Raw genomic sequence first — 19,002 nt, forward strand, 5'->3', positions numbered from 1 at the left:
AGGGGCGTGGTTGGTTGAGGCGAGCGCGAGAGGTTCGATTTTCGTGTTTTCTTTTCTTCTCTCGCTGACATTCAAAGGACCTTGGACTCTTCAGCGGCAGGTCAGAACTTGTGAGGAAGGAGAGTGAACGACTAGACGGTGCTTTTGTGTTCTCTGCTTGCTGTTCTTCGTCAATTCGTCGTGAGAGTTCAATCGGCTTTCGAACATTCGAAGCAAGCAGACGACAATTTAGGAATTTGGAAAAATGGCTCTCAACAAACTCAGCATTGACGCGGTGCAAATTGCCGGAAAGAGGGTGCTTATGAGGTTTGCAACCAATTTTTGTCAGATTTAATTGTTCTTATGAAAATCACGTATGAATTAATCCACAATTCATGCATTATTTGTTAGAAATTCCAACATGAATTCAGGGAATTCATGACAAAATTATTTTTATTCAATTGCCGGTCACAGCAAATTACGTACATGTATATTTGAAAACGATCTATAATTTTAATTTGATTTGGAAATTTCAAAATGCAAATTTTCTTTAAAAGGATTTTGGATTTGGATGTTGTTATTTACATATTATGTTGATTTTTAATTTTTTTAATTTCCTTTTTTTATAAATGTATTTCACGAGGCATAAAAAACTTTATTTTTCTCTTCTGTCCTTTTGACATGACCTCTGTACATCTGCCTATTACGACTTTTCCCACTTCTTGCTATTTTTTATCTGCGTAATCATGCGCACATTTCTCTCACTTAATTATAAAAGCTTTATTTTGCAAAATTTTTTGCAGAGTTGACTTCAACGTGCCCTTGAAAGATGGCAAAATCACCAACAATCAGCGCATTGTCGCTGCCCTGGAGTCGGTGCGATACGCCCTTGAGAAGGGTGCCAAGTCTGTGGTGCTCATGTCCCACCTGGGACGTCCCGATGGCCGCCGCATCGAGAAGTTCACTCTTGCCCCAGTGGCCGAAGAGCTGAAGAAGCTGCTGAACAAGTTGAACACAAGATTTGAGTCGATTTTTTTTATCTGAAATATTTTTTTTTCAGGGAAGTCCAATTTTTGAGTGACTGCGTTGGACCCGAGGTGCAAAAGGCTTGTGCCGCTCCTGCTGATGGCTCCGTCATTCTGTTGGAGAATTTGCGCTTCCACGGTGAGGAGGAGGGCAAGTGGGTGGACGAGAACGGAGGCAAGCACAAGGCTGACCCTGAGGCGGTCAAGAAGTTCCGAGAGGAGCTGAGGCAGTTGGGCGACCTGTACGTCAACGACGCTTTCGGCACTGCCCACAGAGGCCATTCCTCGATGGTCGGAGAGGGCTTTGACCAGCGAGCCTCTGGTTTCCTGCTCAAGAAGGAACTCAACTATTTTGCCAAGGCCCTTGACAACCCTGAGAAGTAATTGAAATTTTTTTTTTTTGTGATCCAATCTTTTCATTCATAAAATTATTCTCCCCCAGGCCATTCCTTGCCATTCTCGGAGGAGCCAAGGTTGCTGACAAGATCCAGCTGATTGAGAACCTTTTGGATAAAGTCAATGAAATGATCATTGGAGGTGGCATGGCCTACACTTTCCTCAAGGAGATGAAGGGAATGAAGGTAAATACATGTATACATTTTTTTGTAATGAAATAAATTTTTATAAAAAGCTAAAAAAAATTATTTTAAATCATTTTAAACTATTAATATTAAATATATTGAATTGATTTTGTATTAAATTATTTATGTTCATCATTCTCAGATTGGAAAGTCTCTCTATGATGAGGAAGGAGCTAAAATTATCCGGAAACTCGTCGAGAAGGCCGAGACAAACAAAGTCCAGCTGCACCTCCCCGTCGACTTCATCACTGCTGACAAGTTTGCTGAAAATGCCCAGACAGGCACTGCAACTCTTGAGGATGGCATTCCTGATGACTGGCAGGGTCTGGACGTTGGACCCAAAACCAGGGAGCAGTTCAAGGAGCCCATCGCCAGGGCAAAGGTCATCGTTTGGAACGGGTATTTTTTTATACAAACAAAATAGTATTTTTCTGACATTCCATTGATTTTTAAGACCTGTTGGAGTGTTCGAGTTCCCGAACTTTGCCGGCGGCACCAAGTCCCTGATGGACGAGGTTGTCGCCGCCACTGCCAGAGGTGCCATCACCATCATTGGTGGGGGAGACACTGCCACCTGCTGCGCCAAGTGGGGCACTGAGGACAAAGTTAGCCACGTCAGCACTGGAGGTGGCGCCAGCTTGGAGTTGCTGGAAGGTTTGTCTCAAGCATCTTTTATATTATTCAATAATAAATTAAATTTTCTACAGGAAAAGTTCTGCCTGGTGTTGCTGCTCTCTCTGATGCCGCGTAGATGGCTTTCGGAATCAATTAAATTGATTAAAAAGAGAAATGGGAAAGCGATATTATTGAGAAGCAAGAAAAGTCTTTGTTTGTAAATGTTTTACAAACATTTATAAGGTTGCTTTTGTGATTTTCATTTTCAGCTGCACTTAAAAAGTTAAAAGTAAGCTAATAAATTTAGTGGAGATATCCTTGTAATATTATAATCTTGCCTTGATTTATTTTTCTATACAAACATAGCTCTTGAAATATATCGTTATAACTATTGGCTGCACTTATTTATAATTTACTGTTGCAAATTGGTCGTAAACGATAAATAACAGGTTCAAACAACATTTTAATATGAAATACCTATATACATAATGTTATATTATAATGGATCTTTCTGAATCTTTTGTGGATTTTTGAAGAACATCATTCATATTTATATTACATATTTTATTAATCATCCCTTATTACAATAATTTTGAAGATTTAAAGTATGAAAATTATTAAATTTTTACTTCCTTTTTTAATTGTGTTTAATTTAAAGTAATAAAAATACTTAATGTTGTATTTACACGTCTAAAAACATTATGCTGTTATTGTAATGGAGTGTGCGCCATATGCTGTACATTGGAGTTTACGGGAGGATAAAATAGTTGAGCGCGGCCTCCGCGAGCTCCTCGTCGGCGTTTTTTCTCACTGACTCCGATGTAGTCATGCAATTCTTTTGAGCCTCTCTGCTGGAGGATCAAGCCGTGCAGCAGGTGCCTCTCAGGTTGGCACGCATGCGTGCTAAGGTGAAAGACGAGAATTCCTTTTACTTTTTCAGTTTGGTGCACGCCACCTTGCAGCATGTCTGCCTGAATAATCGCCGCCGTGTGGATTATTTACGTGACTGCAATTTCCTCCGCAGCGGACGATTTCAACTAAAGGGTGAGTTCTGCAAGTGCGGAAATCAAATTTTTCAATTATATCTTCAGATCAAGCCAAAGTTGAGCTCTTTTGCTGCGGGGTTCGTGCATTATTTTCGTTGCTTAACTTCCGCGAGTGTGGATGCAAATGAACCTCCGACATGCAGCAGCAGAGAGGCGGATCGAGATGCGCGCCGTCAAAAAAGTCGCGATCTTATATACGTGGGAATTTGAATAGCTGTAGCCTTGTGTCTCCTTATTAAATATATTTACGCAGTCACGCAGTGAAATGTCAATTATTTGAATTAACTTATTATTTATATTAATGCAACGTTGCAGGTCAACATTATTATTTTCATCTTATATATTTTGGTTCAGTTTTGCTAGCTAAAATTTTTATAATAATTATCCTTATAAAATATAACTGAGGTTGACTAAATCGAGGAAAGTTATTTCAATGCGTCTCTTCAATTTTCTTATAGATAGGCAAGAGGAGAGAGATTTTTTACGTTATTTAAATACGTAAAAGACGCACACGCTTTACTTATAACAGTTAAATCTATAAAAAAAATTGACAGCGCAATATACTGGAAAATAAAAAATATTTTATAGGAAGGTTCTCACAAATAGTTCTTTCAATAGAAGTTTTGAGCCTAGATCAAATTAATTTATTAAAATTTTAACTCTCCTTTTAATTGTCAAGAAGACAATAAGTTTAGCGCTAAATTTGAGGAAAGGTACATTAACGAAGTGAATATGAATAACCACTGAAAATTAAATAATTGTTTTTTGATAGTTTTTAGATATTTTACAAATTAACATTTTTAATGCTATATATAACTGAGCAATTAATTAAACTTAATAAAACAAACAATATTTATCATCAAATATTTATTAAGACGTGTGTGCAAAATAAAAAATGAAATACGATTTACAATTGAGAATTATTGTAAAATAATAATTTTTTTCTGCATTAAAAAATTATAAAACAAAAAATCCAAACAAACAAGATATTTTATCGATTGATTTTTTAAAATCATTTCAAAATCGTTTTTAGAGTCCCAAAATTAATTTAATGCACGTCTGACGACAGCGGTTATTTCTGTTGAAATAATTATTTTTAATAACGAATTTAAATTTTACATTATTTACTTTAGATTAATTTTAATTTATCTGATATTGATTTACTTTTTGTAAATAAGTGTTTCCTTTTGTTGTGGTAGGCCATGAGGTTGTTGGCCGGAGTGGCCGTCGTGGCCTGCTTGGTGGCCTCAGTGTCCTCTCATGTGGCCCTTACCTACCCGCCGGCCCGAAAATTCGACCTTGACTTTCTGGACAACTCGAGAACCAAAGGGCCATGCGGAATGCCAAAAGGTAAGAGGAAATAAATTACTTTTCGCGGTTAATTTCGTTTGTGTGCGAATTCCTTGCGGCTCCGTCGAATTTTCAACTCATTTTTATCGAGGAAAAAAACGAGTAAAAAAAGAGTGACAGCTCAATTGACCAATGAAATGAATGGGCGCGTTGCACCAAAGAGAGATACCGAGAGAATTATCCACTTTGTAACGGTACAGCTTCATGTCTTGGTGATCGCCGAGGAGACTTTCCACATAATTGCAGAAGCAGCGCCGCGTCGAGCAGGCGAGATCGCCGCGGCATTTTATTTGGGCCAAATCGCCGAAGCGATTGGCGAGGATGAAAGTGGACCAAAACGAGCAGCGAGAGAGTTTTTCTTTCGTTTGGGTGGTGCCAACTCGATGATGATTTCCGTTTCTCGTTTTGAAGGTTAACGATTCATAATTGCAAAAATTGACTCGTCCTATTTTTGTGTGACAATGTTCCAATAGCAAAAAATTTCTCTACTGCAACAGTTTTTCAAATCACTACATATTTAAGCGCTAAAGGTTAATCTTACTTATCAATTTCTGAACATTTTTATTAATTATAGTTAATAAATTATCACATGAAGATTACATATTACAATTTAAGAGGCTAACGAGTACTTTTATCAATGCATAAAAAAAACTATGTAAAAAATAGGCAAAAAAAATCTAAAGTTTATAGACGGAAGCGAAGAATAAAATCTTTTGTAATAATTTGCAGTATCGGCCAAAAAAGCCATTATTAAATATTTTAAAATAAATTGACATGTTCATAAAAATTCTGAAATTTAATAATTTAACTCTGGTGAATCAGTGTTGTGTTTAATAATAATAATGTCGTAATAACAAAATGGGACGAATATGAGAAAACATGAGAGAATCGAGGTTGGCCTATCGGGATTGACTTGGGTAAATGGCCTCAAGGGGAATTTAATCAGCTCTTGTTGTCCGTGTTGGATTTCCCATTGTCCTGCTGCACACTCGAGGCGGAGAGCAGTGCGAGCGTCGCTAATTAAAATGATATTGCTTGGTGCACCAGCAATTTGAAAGTGAGCCGCTTCTTGTGTGGCATCTCCATTCTATCAGCAAACACCAATCTAGACCATTTACTCGTTTTGTGCCATTTAATCTTATATTCAGCTCACGTCATTAACAATTTGTAAAATAATTTTTCCTTCCATTTATTTAAATTCATAAATAAGAACATTTAAATAATTTTAATTTTTCAGAATCAATATCTTGTTAAATCATAAACAAACAAAAAGTAAATATTTACAAAGGTTAATCACTTTTGGAGGAAAATTTCTTTTCTATTCTTTTGTTTTGATTGATTCTCACGGTTATCCATAATATTTCGGAACTATTCAACTCTCATTTTTCTTAATAATTGTAAAAAACTGTAGACCGTGGGATTTTGCAACGCCAGAAAAGTAAAATTTAGTGTTGCACCAATAGTCAATTTCGTATTGGCTGCGTGAGAAAATTAAGCAAGCAATTTTCAAATTGGCGTGCACCTTTTCAAGCTTCAGAGCGCCAGATGAATGCACCTTTTTAGTAAAGAAGGTGTTTTGATTGCGTCCACAGCTGCCGTGTTCTTTTCTTTTCCATCACTTTGTTTTTCATTCCATCTTCGTTCTGCTTGCTCAGTTATTTAGTCTCGGCGTGGATGGGATCGCCACTGGGGCTCCCATGCTTCTTGAGTCGTAAACGCACCGAGAGCCGCTACTTTCAACAACTACTGTAATTATCTCCCAAAGTATAGCATCATTTCTCATTCCATAACCAGACCTCGATGGAATATAATGGTCTAAAACGGTGCATTATGTAATTGCTTAAAAATTTGAAAGTCTCGGTTGTAAAACAGCAGTTCTTTGAGTAGTGTGCATTTAATGCTCCACAGGGGGGAAGCAAAATTTATCAGCATTTTGTTGAAAATACTGACATATTATGTTAAAAATGAAATCGCCGTGTTATCTACTGTCAGAAATATCTGCCCTGGAAGTAAACATAGTGGCCAAGGCCAACGCTGCTGCATGACAAATTGTAAAGGAATTTAACTAAAACTAATTAATTATTAGAAAAATAAAACAATTTTTATCAATTTAAAACCTTTTTAATATTTTCTGAAAAATGGAATTAAACAACATTAATATCTGGTTTACTTGAAAATGATCAAAATTTGCCAAGTAAACTTTAAATATAAATAAAATATAATGTAATATAAATTTAAAATTTTTTTATAATTATTTCAGAAATAACTTTTTTTTATTTTTAAAGTGGGTTTGATAGGAACTTTTGAAATATCCGCTTCAATCTACAAATAAGTGTAACCTCGGTGGCTCATCCTCATTGTTTACCGCCTAATTTTGGTAAACGTCGGCAGGTCATTCATTTGTCGCGGCGGTTTTCTCCTAAATTTTGAACGGTACCAAGCTTATTTATAAATTAGAAGCACCTGTTATTTTTACTCGAGCACCTGGGAAATCATACAGCGTGAATGGCGAAAATTAATCAAATCTCGGCTCGCATACACTCGACTCCCGCGCCGAGAGTGATAATTACAAACTATCTCCCTGGCGAGCAGAACAAATTCGGCCAGCGGCCATCGACTCTTATTTCAAAATATAATAGAGATGCGGAATGAGAAACTTTTTCCCGGCGCGTTCGTTTTTTTTTCACAGAGAGAGTGCGTCGCGTCGATTGGCATTTTTGAGCGTGACGTAACGCTCTTGTAGCACCTGCGAGCGCAAATGAAACTGCAATTATCGCCCGCAGGGATACATAACAAAGTGCATAACGCAAGAGCTGATTATTATGTAACGTCAGCAGCGGCGCCGGCCCGGCCAAGGTAGCCGAGCTTTTATCCGCTCGCGCATCGGATGGAGCGAGAATGCGTGCACGAGACTTGCTGGCAGAAACAATTGATCCACATCAGCGAACACTTTTTTCTCGCGCGCTCGCTCACCTGCTATTATATCAACACACAAATGTGCCGTTCGCTAATACATGCGACTTTGCAAACGATCGGCGCTGCTGTTTCGACACCCGCGGTAGCTCAATGGGGCCTCGCGCCGAACAATTTGAATGCCCTGATATTCACTGTGTGGATCGTTGCAGAAGAAACCCTATTGTTCTCTGATCTTACGGCACAGATCTTAAAATCTTTGATCGGAGCCACTTGCGTAATCGTGCATATCTAATTTGATTCAGATGGAAGTTGCTTCTTGTTAAGCATTAGTGCTGTAAAGCTTTACAATGTGTTATGTCGTCTTGAAAGAACAACGGCTATCAATATTTACAATTTAGATTTTTGCAAATTATGTTATTCAAATTAATATATGTAAATTTTTTAAGCTTCTGGATTGCAAGAAACTTTCCCCGATTACAAAAAAGCCCTGCGAATTTTCATCTCTTTTGACAAAATATGACATTTCAATTCAATATAGTTTCTTATTCTGTTAATTTGATGCATTTGATGAAGGATATTGTTGGTATTTTAATGTATGGATTATTGGAGAACCAACAAATGAATTTTAAATTAAAAAATTGTCCAAAAGCAACCTTTAAATTAAAAAAATCTTGTTTTTAATTTTCCAATTTTTCACAATAACTAATAGTTTCCTTAACATTTATTTGCACTATGTACTAATGTACTATGTACATTGTCGTTTTATTTATTTATTTTTAGTATCGAAAGAACATTCTTGTTATTTTTACCAGGCTTTCTTCAATAATAAAATCGCGTTCATTTAATTTTTTCCAATTGGAATTCATATTATTTAATTTTACGCAACAGAAGTTCTTTACAACAGCTGCAATAAATTTTTTCGAAATTCCCCTGTAAGATAGCCAACGCTGCATATTGAATGTTTATGCGTAGCGTAACACATAATTGATTGATTGAGCCTTCCAGTCTACCGAGTTTCAATAGAATCAGTTTGCGTCACGCCATTGCAGAAATAAATTAATTTAAAATTTTTATAAATATTAATGCGGTATCATAAAAATAAGAATCAAAATCAAACTGATGGCAATTTATCAGCCGCAAGATAACAAAGCAAAATTCTCAATTTAAAACAACTTCTCAAGCCTTTCATCAGGTGCATTATCGCTTTTGAATGGTCGGAAATCATTCGTCGAGACTGCAGACGGTGTTGAGAACCTTTTTTAATTTATGCAGATGAAAACACGCTTAGCGAAATCGAAACAGGAAAACAATGCATTCAGCACGTGGAGTACAAAAATGAGCCGTAAACAGGTGGCCGGCGGCGGCCCTTTTTTGGTCCACCGCCGTGTTTCCTCACAACCTGATCTCGCGCGCAGCATTTCATTCCGCATTGTTTTGTGTCCGAAGGCATGCATGCTGCGTGCTGGACCATGTTATGTTCTCCCGTCAGAGAGAAAACTGGCAGCGTGTGGTACATATACGCACCTCTAGGACGCTTATTTGCTTTTAGCAGAGAAAGTCCACGCTCAGGGGCGATCGGCGGCTAAAGTGAAAGTCGATTTTTGTAAATCCCATTTATTCATTATGCCGGGTCTGTGAATTAAACGGACGCGTGCGGCCCGCCGAAAATCTCACACATGTATCATGTATTCCCACGGAAATTTCCTATTGCCTTTTTTTGCTACACACGATTTGTTGGCGAAAAACGATTGTTTATATCATTTCAATGCGGCCATATAAATATCCGATCGGCTCTCTCTTTTGATAATTTGTATAAAGAAATGTTTGTCGCTTTCGTGAATGCGTGATTCGTAATACAATGATTTTATAAACAAAGTAAAAATAAATAGATAAAAGTAAATAAAAAGTAATAAATAAATAACTTAAAACTGATGTTTACTTTATAAATTGAATTTATTCAGTCTATATTTTAATCATTAAACTGTTTTTTTTATTAAGGATTTTTTATCTTTTAATTTAAAGAAATTATAACACATTAAAATTAGGAATCAAGCGAACAATATTATTTGGAATGTCATTAAAGACTGCTGACGAGATAAACAAAGATGACATGAAACTCCCCTTTTTATTTATAAAATTTAGAATATTCATGATGAAACAGCACTCAAAAATGATTGTTTGAACGGCGCAGGGCCTTTGCAAACAAAAGGCAAATTCGTGATATTTGTAAAGCAGGTGCGTCACATTTGATTTTCTCAACCCGCGCAGCAAGTGGCTCGTCTCTCTCAAAAAACTTTTACCTAAAGGCGGGTTCGTTTTATTTTACTTCTTATGCAAAATAGTCAAATGCGGCGCTCACGCACGTCGGCCAGGAAACACGTTTTCGGCACGGCTTGAGAATTGCATCAGAGAAGTTGATAGTTATACACGGTGACGACGGCAATACACACGTCCGGTCCTAATTTCCTTCGTAATCTCTCGTTGACCACATTGTTTGCGTATAATATTCTGCCTGCTGCAATAAAATGCACGGCAAGAGCGCACGAAAGTTAACAAGAGAAACGGTTGTGTGCGTTGGCTCTACAAAAAAATTATAAATAATGCACATTTTATTATATTATCCGTTCTGTTCACGAAGTATTATGGTCTGTTAGCATGTCTGTCTGATGTGTGCGAGCAAAAGAAGTCTTTGCCCGCTCTCACTGCGCGCTGTGACCTAAAATTGCAGGCTATAAATTTGATTTGCCAAACATGTTCTTTCTCAAGTGGTTTGCAATTTGTTTCTGAATAACTCCAAACGTGAAAATAACTGTTATCTGTAGCCACAATTTGATATAAAAAAAATATATATTCTATTTTACTATAAAACGTGCAGTAAAAAGAAACCACCAAAAGACGGCAGAACAATTTGAATATTATAAAAAAAATGATGTGAAACAAAAAGGGAAAAATTAATACAAAATTTTTTTCTGTTTGGAGACTTTAACGGTTGCAATTCAGGACACCTCGGCTCTAATTAACAGATTATACTCTTGCCCAAGTGCTAGCTTTTCTTATATCCTCTAAATATTTAGGCCACATTTACTCATCGAGTGCGAATGAATAGCTGGAACACGCCGTGTTTGTCTTTTATTTTCCCTTCTCGCTTTTGCTTCAATCGGAATCGCGCACACTGGGCAAGTGCCAAATGAGCAGCGTGGCCTTGGTGCTCGCTCTCGACGATGTTAATTGGAAATGGTGTCATCCTCCATCTATACACGCTCATTGGACACGAGAAACTACAAATTTCTCCACTCGAAAGAATATTTATTTTTTATTCCTCAGTTGGACCCACAAGAGTTTATCGAACCAATCTTTTGATTAAAAAGAAGCGTTCGTCGACCCGGTTGCTAATAATTAACAAAAGCGCTAATGCTGTATAATTAGACACGGTTTGCATTATTGCCACATAAAAAAAAACGAGAAATGCAAGAAGGAAGAGCTGATGGAAATTTAAGAATGACCGCGAGCAAATAATAATAAATATATAATTCTCCTCGGATTGGTGAATTCGAGAAAATGACTCGAAGGTGAATGGATTTTTTATTTCGCCGCCTCCGCGCGATATCGTGACGCTCTCATTGTCATTCATGACTGGTGCCCATGGCTATAGTATTCAAGCAAGTTCGGCTCCAAGCCAAAAAAAGTTAGCCGCCAGGGTCAAGTGCATTACTTTCTGGCCAAATTTTTGATGACTCAAAAAAGATCAATCTTAAGGACGCACGATTTATTTTCATGTTTCATGACTGGACGTTTTTAGCTCTAGCTATATTTTCGCACGCTCTATTTGCTCAGCGAGTTTTGTATATTATTCCAAATATTAGTAAAAGGATGCTGCTTATAATAAAGTTAAATGTGGAGCAGTAAAGGGAAACGATCGATTTTCGCCAATAAACGTTGAAATTAGGAAGTATGCTTTAAATTAATACAGCGCGGAGATTGTTGAGCTGCAGTTTTCAAGTAATAAAAATTTTTACGATCCACAAGCCAATTTTCGCAGACAACTCGTTTATTACGAAACGCTGGAGAGAGCCTGAATTCCCACACGTTCACTTATCTCTTAACATTCACGCGTTATCTCAATACAAAATATGCAACACACTAGACTCGTCTCCTGCAATTAATTTCTGTTCTTTTCCCAGGTTTGACGCAGACTACGTTGATGGCAGGTTCCACCTTCAACATCACGTGGCACTTAGCCTATCCCCACAGGGTATGTTATTTATATATTAAATCATTGTGTTTCATATCTTCTCCTTGTTTCTCACCTTAAAAAACTTCAAAAACCCAACTTGAAAAAATACATGAGATCTTAATCATCTTCAGTTACAAAACTTGAAGCTGCTGTGTATATTTCAGTGTGCCACTGAGGCAGCAGAACTGGTTTTTGTTCTGGCCCTAACGAAAGAGTCGCAAACACATACACCTGACTCTCTTGTCAAATACAATTTGATCGTGACCATATACACATCATGCATGACTTTTGCCATTCAGAACTTTATGCTGGAGAGACTCTCTGTTAATCAAGTTTGTCACGATCGCTCTTCTCACATTACCAACATTCTTCACAAACAAGTTAACAAGTTATTTCTTTCATTTTTTTTCTTGCAACTGGTTAATAAAAATAAACATATCATCAAGTTGTATTTTAATTAAACAATTTATTTCGATTAAAATATTTTAATTTTTAAAAAATAATTTCATACAGTTTTGTTGACTCGTCCGCTTTTAACAAATTTTTACTTTGATTTTAGGGAGGATTCAAGCTGCAAGTGCTGGACGCTTTGCAGAGGCCCTCCATGGATCTGACCCCGGTGACAGCCGAATCAGATTTTGTCAAAACCGACGTCACGTAAGTGTTGAGCCATCGCCGAGCCGTTCCTTTGTCGGATCATGATAAAATTATAAATTCTAATGCTACGCGCGCACAAAGCATGCTTTCATGCCTTATACAGGCCAAAGTTAACAAGGCCACGGGATTAAAAGCCAAGATGTAATTCGCCTCTTTATTTTTTCTGAAACAGCGCCCAATCCTACATGGTGCGGCTGCCCTCGGACATGACGTGCACCAATTGCACAATCAGGCTGATGCGACAGGCCAGCGAGTGGTCCGACGGCTACAGATTTTGGTCCTGCTCAGACGTTGACATCGTTCCAAGTGAGTCAATAAAAAAATTTCGTAATATAATATTTATTTCTTGGTTGAAAGTTACATTTCTTCAATAATTTTGAGACTTATTCGCACAAAAATTCCCGTTGCAAAAAGATTTTCACTTTTTCTCTCGTGGTTATCCATGTCAGAGATGAATTAGAAGTAGCATGCTGAATGTGGGTTGCAAACAGCCGTGTGGCGCTCCCACTTATTCCACGATTGACTGAATTCATCGTGTGTGTGTGTGTGTGTGTGTATATAAAATTTGCCCTTTCAAGAGACATTGTTGATCATCATCTTCAATGAAGATATTTATTTATAAATCATAAAATAATACCAAAGAAAATAGCGAATGATATTTTTTTTCAATAATTTATTGATTATTTTTTTCCAAAATAAATTCATTAAATTTTATTTTTATTTCTCTAATCGCGAATTGCAGAGACACAATACAAAGAGGACTGCAGTGGTCACGGTAGGCACCTGCTTTCAAAGTGCAGGTGCGACCGCCTGTACTACGGCCCACGGTGCCAATACCGCGATGAGTGCGTTGACGACGCTGATTGCGGTGAAAGAGGCAAATGCGTCAATGTCGAAGCCACCACAGCGCCCAAACAACAATGCTACTGCGAGCTGGGTTGGTTTGGACCTGGCTGCAAACAGAGGTCAGCGGTCAAGAGCCCAGAAATCAACCTTGCGAGCTACACAAAGAAGCAACTGACGCCCAACTTTGTGCTTTACTGGCGCATCCTTCGAGAGGCAGGAGAAATTGAGATGGCTCTGCAGGTACGACTTATTTTAAAATCTTTTACATGTGTTCTATGAGATAATTTGGGCAGGTAAATGGGTCAAGCTACGCGGCCATTGGGTGGAGGCCTCGTTCGTTGACGGCTGAATGCAAGAATTTCCCTTACTTGGAAGACTTGCCAGGCACGGCTCCTGTTGCCGAAGGCAAAAGTGCCAAGGCGGAACCTGAGCCAGCAGCGTCAGAACCGGAGCCAAAATCTGACGCCAAATCAGAGCCAGAACCAAAATCCGAGCCGTCTGCGGAGCCGGAACCGTCAGCAGAACCTGAACCTTCTGCCGAACCTGAGCCGAGCAGTAAGTTTTAAACAAAAAAATGTAAATATTGATTTATTTTCAATTTCTTCCCAACAGCTACTGAAGCACCAAAGACCACATTCAGGTCAATTTCGCTGCCTAGAACTTCCAACTTTAAGCCAAGGCCCAGACTGAACTTTACCTCCAGGAAGAGGGCCACACCTTTGGCCCAGAGTAACAGCGGTTCTGACGTGGAAACCAGTGTCCAATTCCGCGTGAGCTCCAGACAGAGTAGCAGCAGCAGAACAAAACGACAGCTAGAAACTGGTATTTACTAAAATTTTAAAAGCCACCAAAATGTGTACAGTCTTGTAAATAACCATTTGCGACCTTATCATATTCTTGTCAAAAATTTTGACCTTCGTTTATACTTTGCTCTTTTAAGACTTCATAACTCTTTTAATTTTAGTGCTAATGATTAGTCTGTCTTGACTCATCTTATCTAATAATAAGTATGTCTGCACGAGTTTGACACGTTGCAAGTACTTAACAGAAATTTGAGCAAATCCTTGGCTTTATTGGCACAATAAATTAAAAGAAAATTAGCGCACATATTTTAGAGCTTCCAATTAATATCTATTTAGTTTTTTTTTACATTTCAATTTATCTTTTCGCTCTTTGAAATCTGATTAAATCTGGTGTAAATATTTCCTTCAATCAAACATTTTGACTGCAAATAGGTGTAAGATACAAAACTGGAGCAGTGTACACGAAGAAAGCAACAACCACTCCTCAGCCTGAGCCAACAACAGCAGGTAGAGCATTCAAACTCTTTTGGTATAAATAGTTTATTCTTTATTATTTTTTTTCTAAATAGCTGAGCCGGAGCCTAGCACAGTGAGCCTGAAGTCGCACGCGGAACCTGAACCCAGCTCTGAGCCGGAGTCCAGCTCAGAACCAGAGCCGGAGCCCAGCTCAGAACCAGAGCCGAAGCCCAGTTCTGAGCCGGAGCCCAGCTCAGAACCAGAGCCGGAGCCCAGCTCAGAACCAGAGCCGAAGCCCAGTTCTGAGCCGGAGCCCAGCTCAGAACCAGAGCCGAAGCCCAGTTCTGAGCCGGAGCCCAGCTCAGAACCAGAGCCGAAGCCCAGTTCTGAGCCCGAGCCCAGCTCAGAGCCAGAACCAGCTAAAAGTGAGCCTGAACCAAGTGGAGAACCCGCGCCAAAATCGGAGCCAGAGCCAAGCTCTGAGCCTGAACCGTCTTCACCAGAACCAGCTACTGAACCTGAACCCAGCAGTCATGGTATAATCAGGAAATACATAAGACAAAAGCGAATAGTGCCTATTCGTGTAAATAATTTAATTTTCCTTCATTTTCATTTATTATTTGCTCTTCCTTCGCAACAAGCTACTTGCTTGCATAGTTTGATTTGCTGTATGGACTAGTCTTTTTCTTTAATAAATTATTTTTCCCTCTTCCATCGTAAATTGAATTAGTAGTTTGTAAATTTATAGCAAATTTAAATATAAACCAATCATAATACATAATTATATTAAAACGATTTATAAAATATTCAAAGAAAAAATTATAAGAAATAACATTCAATTTAGGCAAGAAGCCGTCTGCGGAACCAGAACCGAAAACTGAACCAGAGCCGGCATCTGAACCGGAACCTTCGTCTGAACCTGAGCCTTCGTCCGAACCAGAGCCATCTTCAAATCATGGCCATGCCACTGAAGGGCGCTCTCACAAATGTAAAATTATTTTAAAATTTGTAATGAAAAAATTATTGATTTATTACAATTATTTACAGCGTCAGGATATCCTGGCACTCACTTATATGTGCCAAAACATGACTTCAATGGTATGGACTGCACGGATATTGTGATCGGAATGGCCAGAGGCAGTGCCAGCAGAATTTGGGATTACTACACCCGAGATAGGTCCACTCCTCGCTTTGACACTTTCTGGGGAGGTAAAAATGATTTGACTGCTGCCATGGGCTTTGAGAAAGACGGCGTCACAACCATTGTATTCAGGAAAAAACTTATTGGTGAGGAAAATTTTTTTAAATTTTTTTAATTTCATTCATTAATTCTTTAAAAAATATAGCAACCGAACTGACCGACCACTCCATTCTTGAGGAGCCAATGCACGTTATTTGGGCTGTAGGACAAGAAACTGGACGCTACGTGCATAACCCTAAATCAGGTCTGGAGCAAGACCAAGCGAGCGTTGCAGATTTCTACAAGCCAGACGAACTGAAATACCACGGCCACGGGCAGCAACGAGGAAAGACAATTATCAACTTCTATGGTATTAACTAAAGAAAATCAGCCGCATTTTTTTCTAAAATATTTATTTGCAGAAGAGGAAGCTAAGTCTGTTGCTTCTGGTGAATCTGAATCGGCAGTCGCAACTGAAAAGCCTGGCAGCATTCTTGACCAGTGCGGCGCCGGATTCTGGCAATTCCCGAGATCGTGCAATGAAGACGACTGTGAATATCGCGCCTCATGGACGGTGATCAAGGACACAGCTCATTTCACTATCAAAACCAAGCACACAGACTTGTGGACGGGCATCGCCTTCTCCCACAATGAGCGGATGAGCCAAACTGACGCTATCCTTGGGTGGGTGGACAGAGCTGGTCGCCCATTTGTAATGGACACTTGGATCAGTGGTTATCAGGTATATAATATTTTTGTTTATTTATACATATTTTTTAAGCTGTTAAAATAAATAATAAATAAAATAAATAATAAGGAAATGATCATGGAAATAAGAGATCGAGCTTTTCCTCATTGCAAAAATATTGTTTTTATTCAAAAGCCACTTTGATTTATTTATTTTTTTTTTTAATTTTTTTTTTTAACAAACAATTTTTGCAATGATTAAAATCCTGATATCTTCATTTCCATGTTAAAATATATACATATTCTTAGGCTCCTCAACTTGACGCCCAACAAGACGTGTCAAACGTGACTGGCAGAATTCAGGATGGAATCACCACCCTGTCTTTCCAACGCCCCTTGGATACTTCAGACCCCAAGGACGTGGCCCTGGGAGGCAAAGAGTGCCCTTACATCATGTTCCCCATCAAAGGTGGCAAATTCAACTCGGTGAACAAAAAGATCTGGAAACACGACGAAGTGCCCGCCCTGACCGCCCACAAGGTTTGTCTCAGGGCCTGCGCTCCTGGAGTCACAACCACCACCCCTGCACCGCCCCCGACCATCAGCTACAAGGCTGAGGTCAGGCTGGTCAACCTCGGAGACGGGTTCAAGGTGCCCAGTCCTGGCTCGCAGGACTTCAACTCGCTTGCAGACACAGTAGGTACTGCCCTGTCTGCAGGGTCTCTTGGCCAGATTTCTGGATTGAACAACGTTGTCGTGCGACAATTCAAAAAGTAAGTGGAATTGGTCTTGTTTGAACCGCGAGGATTAACAACAACATTAATTAAGGGACGAGGACAAGCAGAGCGTGATTGCTGAAATCGCAGTTGTTGTGGACAAGCTGAAGTACGAGCAATCCAAGGGAATGACTGTTGAGACTGCCCTGGAGGAAACGGTTGCTGCAGGAAGAGCAGGAAATTTGAAACTCGACCCCAACTACCTCATCATGCAAGCGCCAAGAAGTAAGAACTAAATTTGCAGAACCGCGGGAGCAACAATTTAACATTCTTCAATTTTCAGTCACTAGCGTAGATGACGCAGCAGAAGGCCGAGCTGAGGACACAAGGACCTGGTTGGCCATGTCGGCCACGAAACTGTACATTTTGGGCGGCTGCGTCCTGGCCCTGGTGCTGATTGTCCTTCTGCAGGCCATGTGCACCCTGGTGAAGCCCCGGCGAGGCAAGAAGGAGCAGCTGATCACCTCGGCCTCGGCATGGAACGCCACCAACACCAACTACGCCTTCGACGTTGCCGACTTCAAGCAGCAGCCACCCATGCAGATGCAGAAGGTGCCGGCGCCGATGGACCCCAGGTACGGCGTGCCCAGAAGCACCTACTCCCTGCCGAGGACGGTCATGGCCGACAGAATGGTGGCCGCCGCCCCTGGCTACTACACACATGATCGACGAGCTCACAGGCACCCCAACGGCCTCCAGCCCGACTTCTACTTCATGCCCTCGCAGAGGAAGTACTCGGGGGAGGTCGTCAGGGTGTATGTCGACTACAATAAGGCCCCTAAGTAGATTTACAAAAAATCCTGGTGCACTTTCTGCTGACTGTAGGTCAAGTGCTTTAGTTGAGGGACCTAAATGTATGTCTCGTGTTGCTCGGTGAATTACAGGTAATAATTTTAGCTCTGGACAGTTAACTTTGTAAATACAACAGACATAAATTGGGAAACATTCAGTTTTTATAAATTACAGCAGGTCATTTAAAAAAAAAATAATAATGACAATTATTTGAATTTCATATCCCTGAAAGGGCAGCAAGGAGCTAAACAAGTTTTTAAAACTTCATCATGAAATTAAAAATTATATCTCAGGGTTTGGCAATACAGAACTTTGACCTGTTCGCAAGACGAGTTAAAAATTGAATTTTAATCCCAATTTTCAAGTTTGAGATTTATGTATCAATATTTCAGCCAGTAAATTATTATTGTTTTACTTCTTCTTGTTGATAATATTTCAAAGACAGGGATCACAACATGACACAGTCAACTTTTGTAATATTCTTGTTATTCCTCGGCAACATGGCATAATTATTATTATTATTCACGACTTATGTAATTTAATCATGTAACTCAGTGATTTTACCCCTCTCTGAAATTGTGCCATACACTTAAAGGCCAAACGCAGGTTATGAGCACTCATTGAAACACCACCACGAAGCAAACAGTTGTGAACAAAATATTTTCGGAATTCAAGAAGCTCAACTCGATGGGGTACGTAGACGCGTCATCAGTTAGGACGAAGCTCAATAGAATGTGAGAGTAATTGACTCTAATCATGGCGAGGAACGAGTGTACAATTATATGTTTAATGTTAGAATCTACAACTTAAATACTCCCTTAATAACCTCATTATAGTGATTTGTGTTACTCATAAAAAATTCATCGGAATAAATAAAATAAAAATGTACCGAAAATGCAGATTATTTTTCAGTAGAATGTGCGTATGTGATAATATCATCTTATTATTTACTGTAAGTGCTCCAAATTGTGCAAAAGTATGGTGGATTTTGTTTCTGTGAATAAAAATAATTTTTTAACTAGTTCGATTTTAGACTTTTGACTCGAATCAACCCTCGGA

The 19,002-nt window shown here is 39.0% G+C and overlaps 2 protein-coding genes across 5 annotated transcripts; both read left to right on the forward strand.

Moving 5' to 3' along the window:
- Positions 1-42: 42 nt before the first annotated feature.
- On the forward strand, positions 43-2,532 carry LOC132202292 (phosphoglycerate kinase). The gene is made up of 7 exons (XM_059629123.1): positions 43-306; positions 783-986; positions 1,040-1,384; positions 1,447-1,585; positions 1,728-1,984; positions 2,040-2,239; positions 2,293-2,532. Exons 1-7 carry the CDS (start codon positions 245-247, stop codon positions 2,334-2,336), a joined length of 1,251 nt encoding a protein of 416 aa, XP_059485106.1. The 5' UTR covers positions 43-244; the 3' UTR covers positions 2,337-2,532.
- A 489-nt stretch (positions 2,533-3,021) lies between these two features.
- Positions 3,022-18,968, forward strand: LOC132202284 (uncharacterized). 4 transcript variants are annotated; one of them, XM_059629106.1, is made up of 18 exons: positions 3,022-3,244; positions 4,446-4,596; positions 11,694-11,764; positions 12,306-12,403; positions 12,576-12,709; positions 13,146-13,489; positions 13,543-13,804; positions 13,862-14,071; positions 14,485-14,559; positions 14,622-14,678; positions 14,769-15,044; positions 15,353-15,496; positions 15,556-15,795; positions 15,855-16,058; positions 16,111-16,430; positions 16,685-17,148; positions 17,204-17,376; positions 17,435-18,968. In XM_059629106.1, exons 2-18 carry the CDS (start codon positions 4,449-4,451, stop codon positions 17,935-17,937), a joined length of 3,723 nt encoding a protein of 1,240 aa, XP_059485089.1. In that variant the 5' UTR covers positions 3,022-3,244; positions 4,446-4,448; the 3' UTR covers positions 17,938-18,968. The 4 variants fall into 4 exon arrangements, with proteins under 4 accessions (XP_059485089.1, XP_059485090.1, XP_059485088.1 ...); XM_059629107.1 differs by having other exon boundaries at positions 14,622-14,677; positions 14,810-15,044; XM_059629105.1 differs by having other exon boundaries at positions 14,622-15,044.
- The last annotated feature ends 34 nt before the right edge of the window (positions 18,969-19,002 follow it).

This window comes from Neocloeon triangulifer, unplaced genomic scaffold, assembly GCF_031216515.1.
Source record: "Neocloeon triangulifer isolate White Clay Creek 2 clone unplaced genomic scaffold, ASM3121651v1 ptg000015l, whole genome shotgun sequence".
Taxonomy (NCBI): Eukaryota; Metazoa; Arthropoda; class Insecta; order Ephemeroptera; family Baetidae; genus Neocloeon; species Neocloeon triangulifer.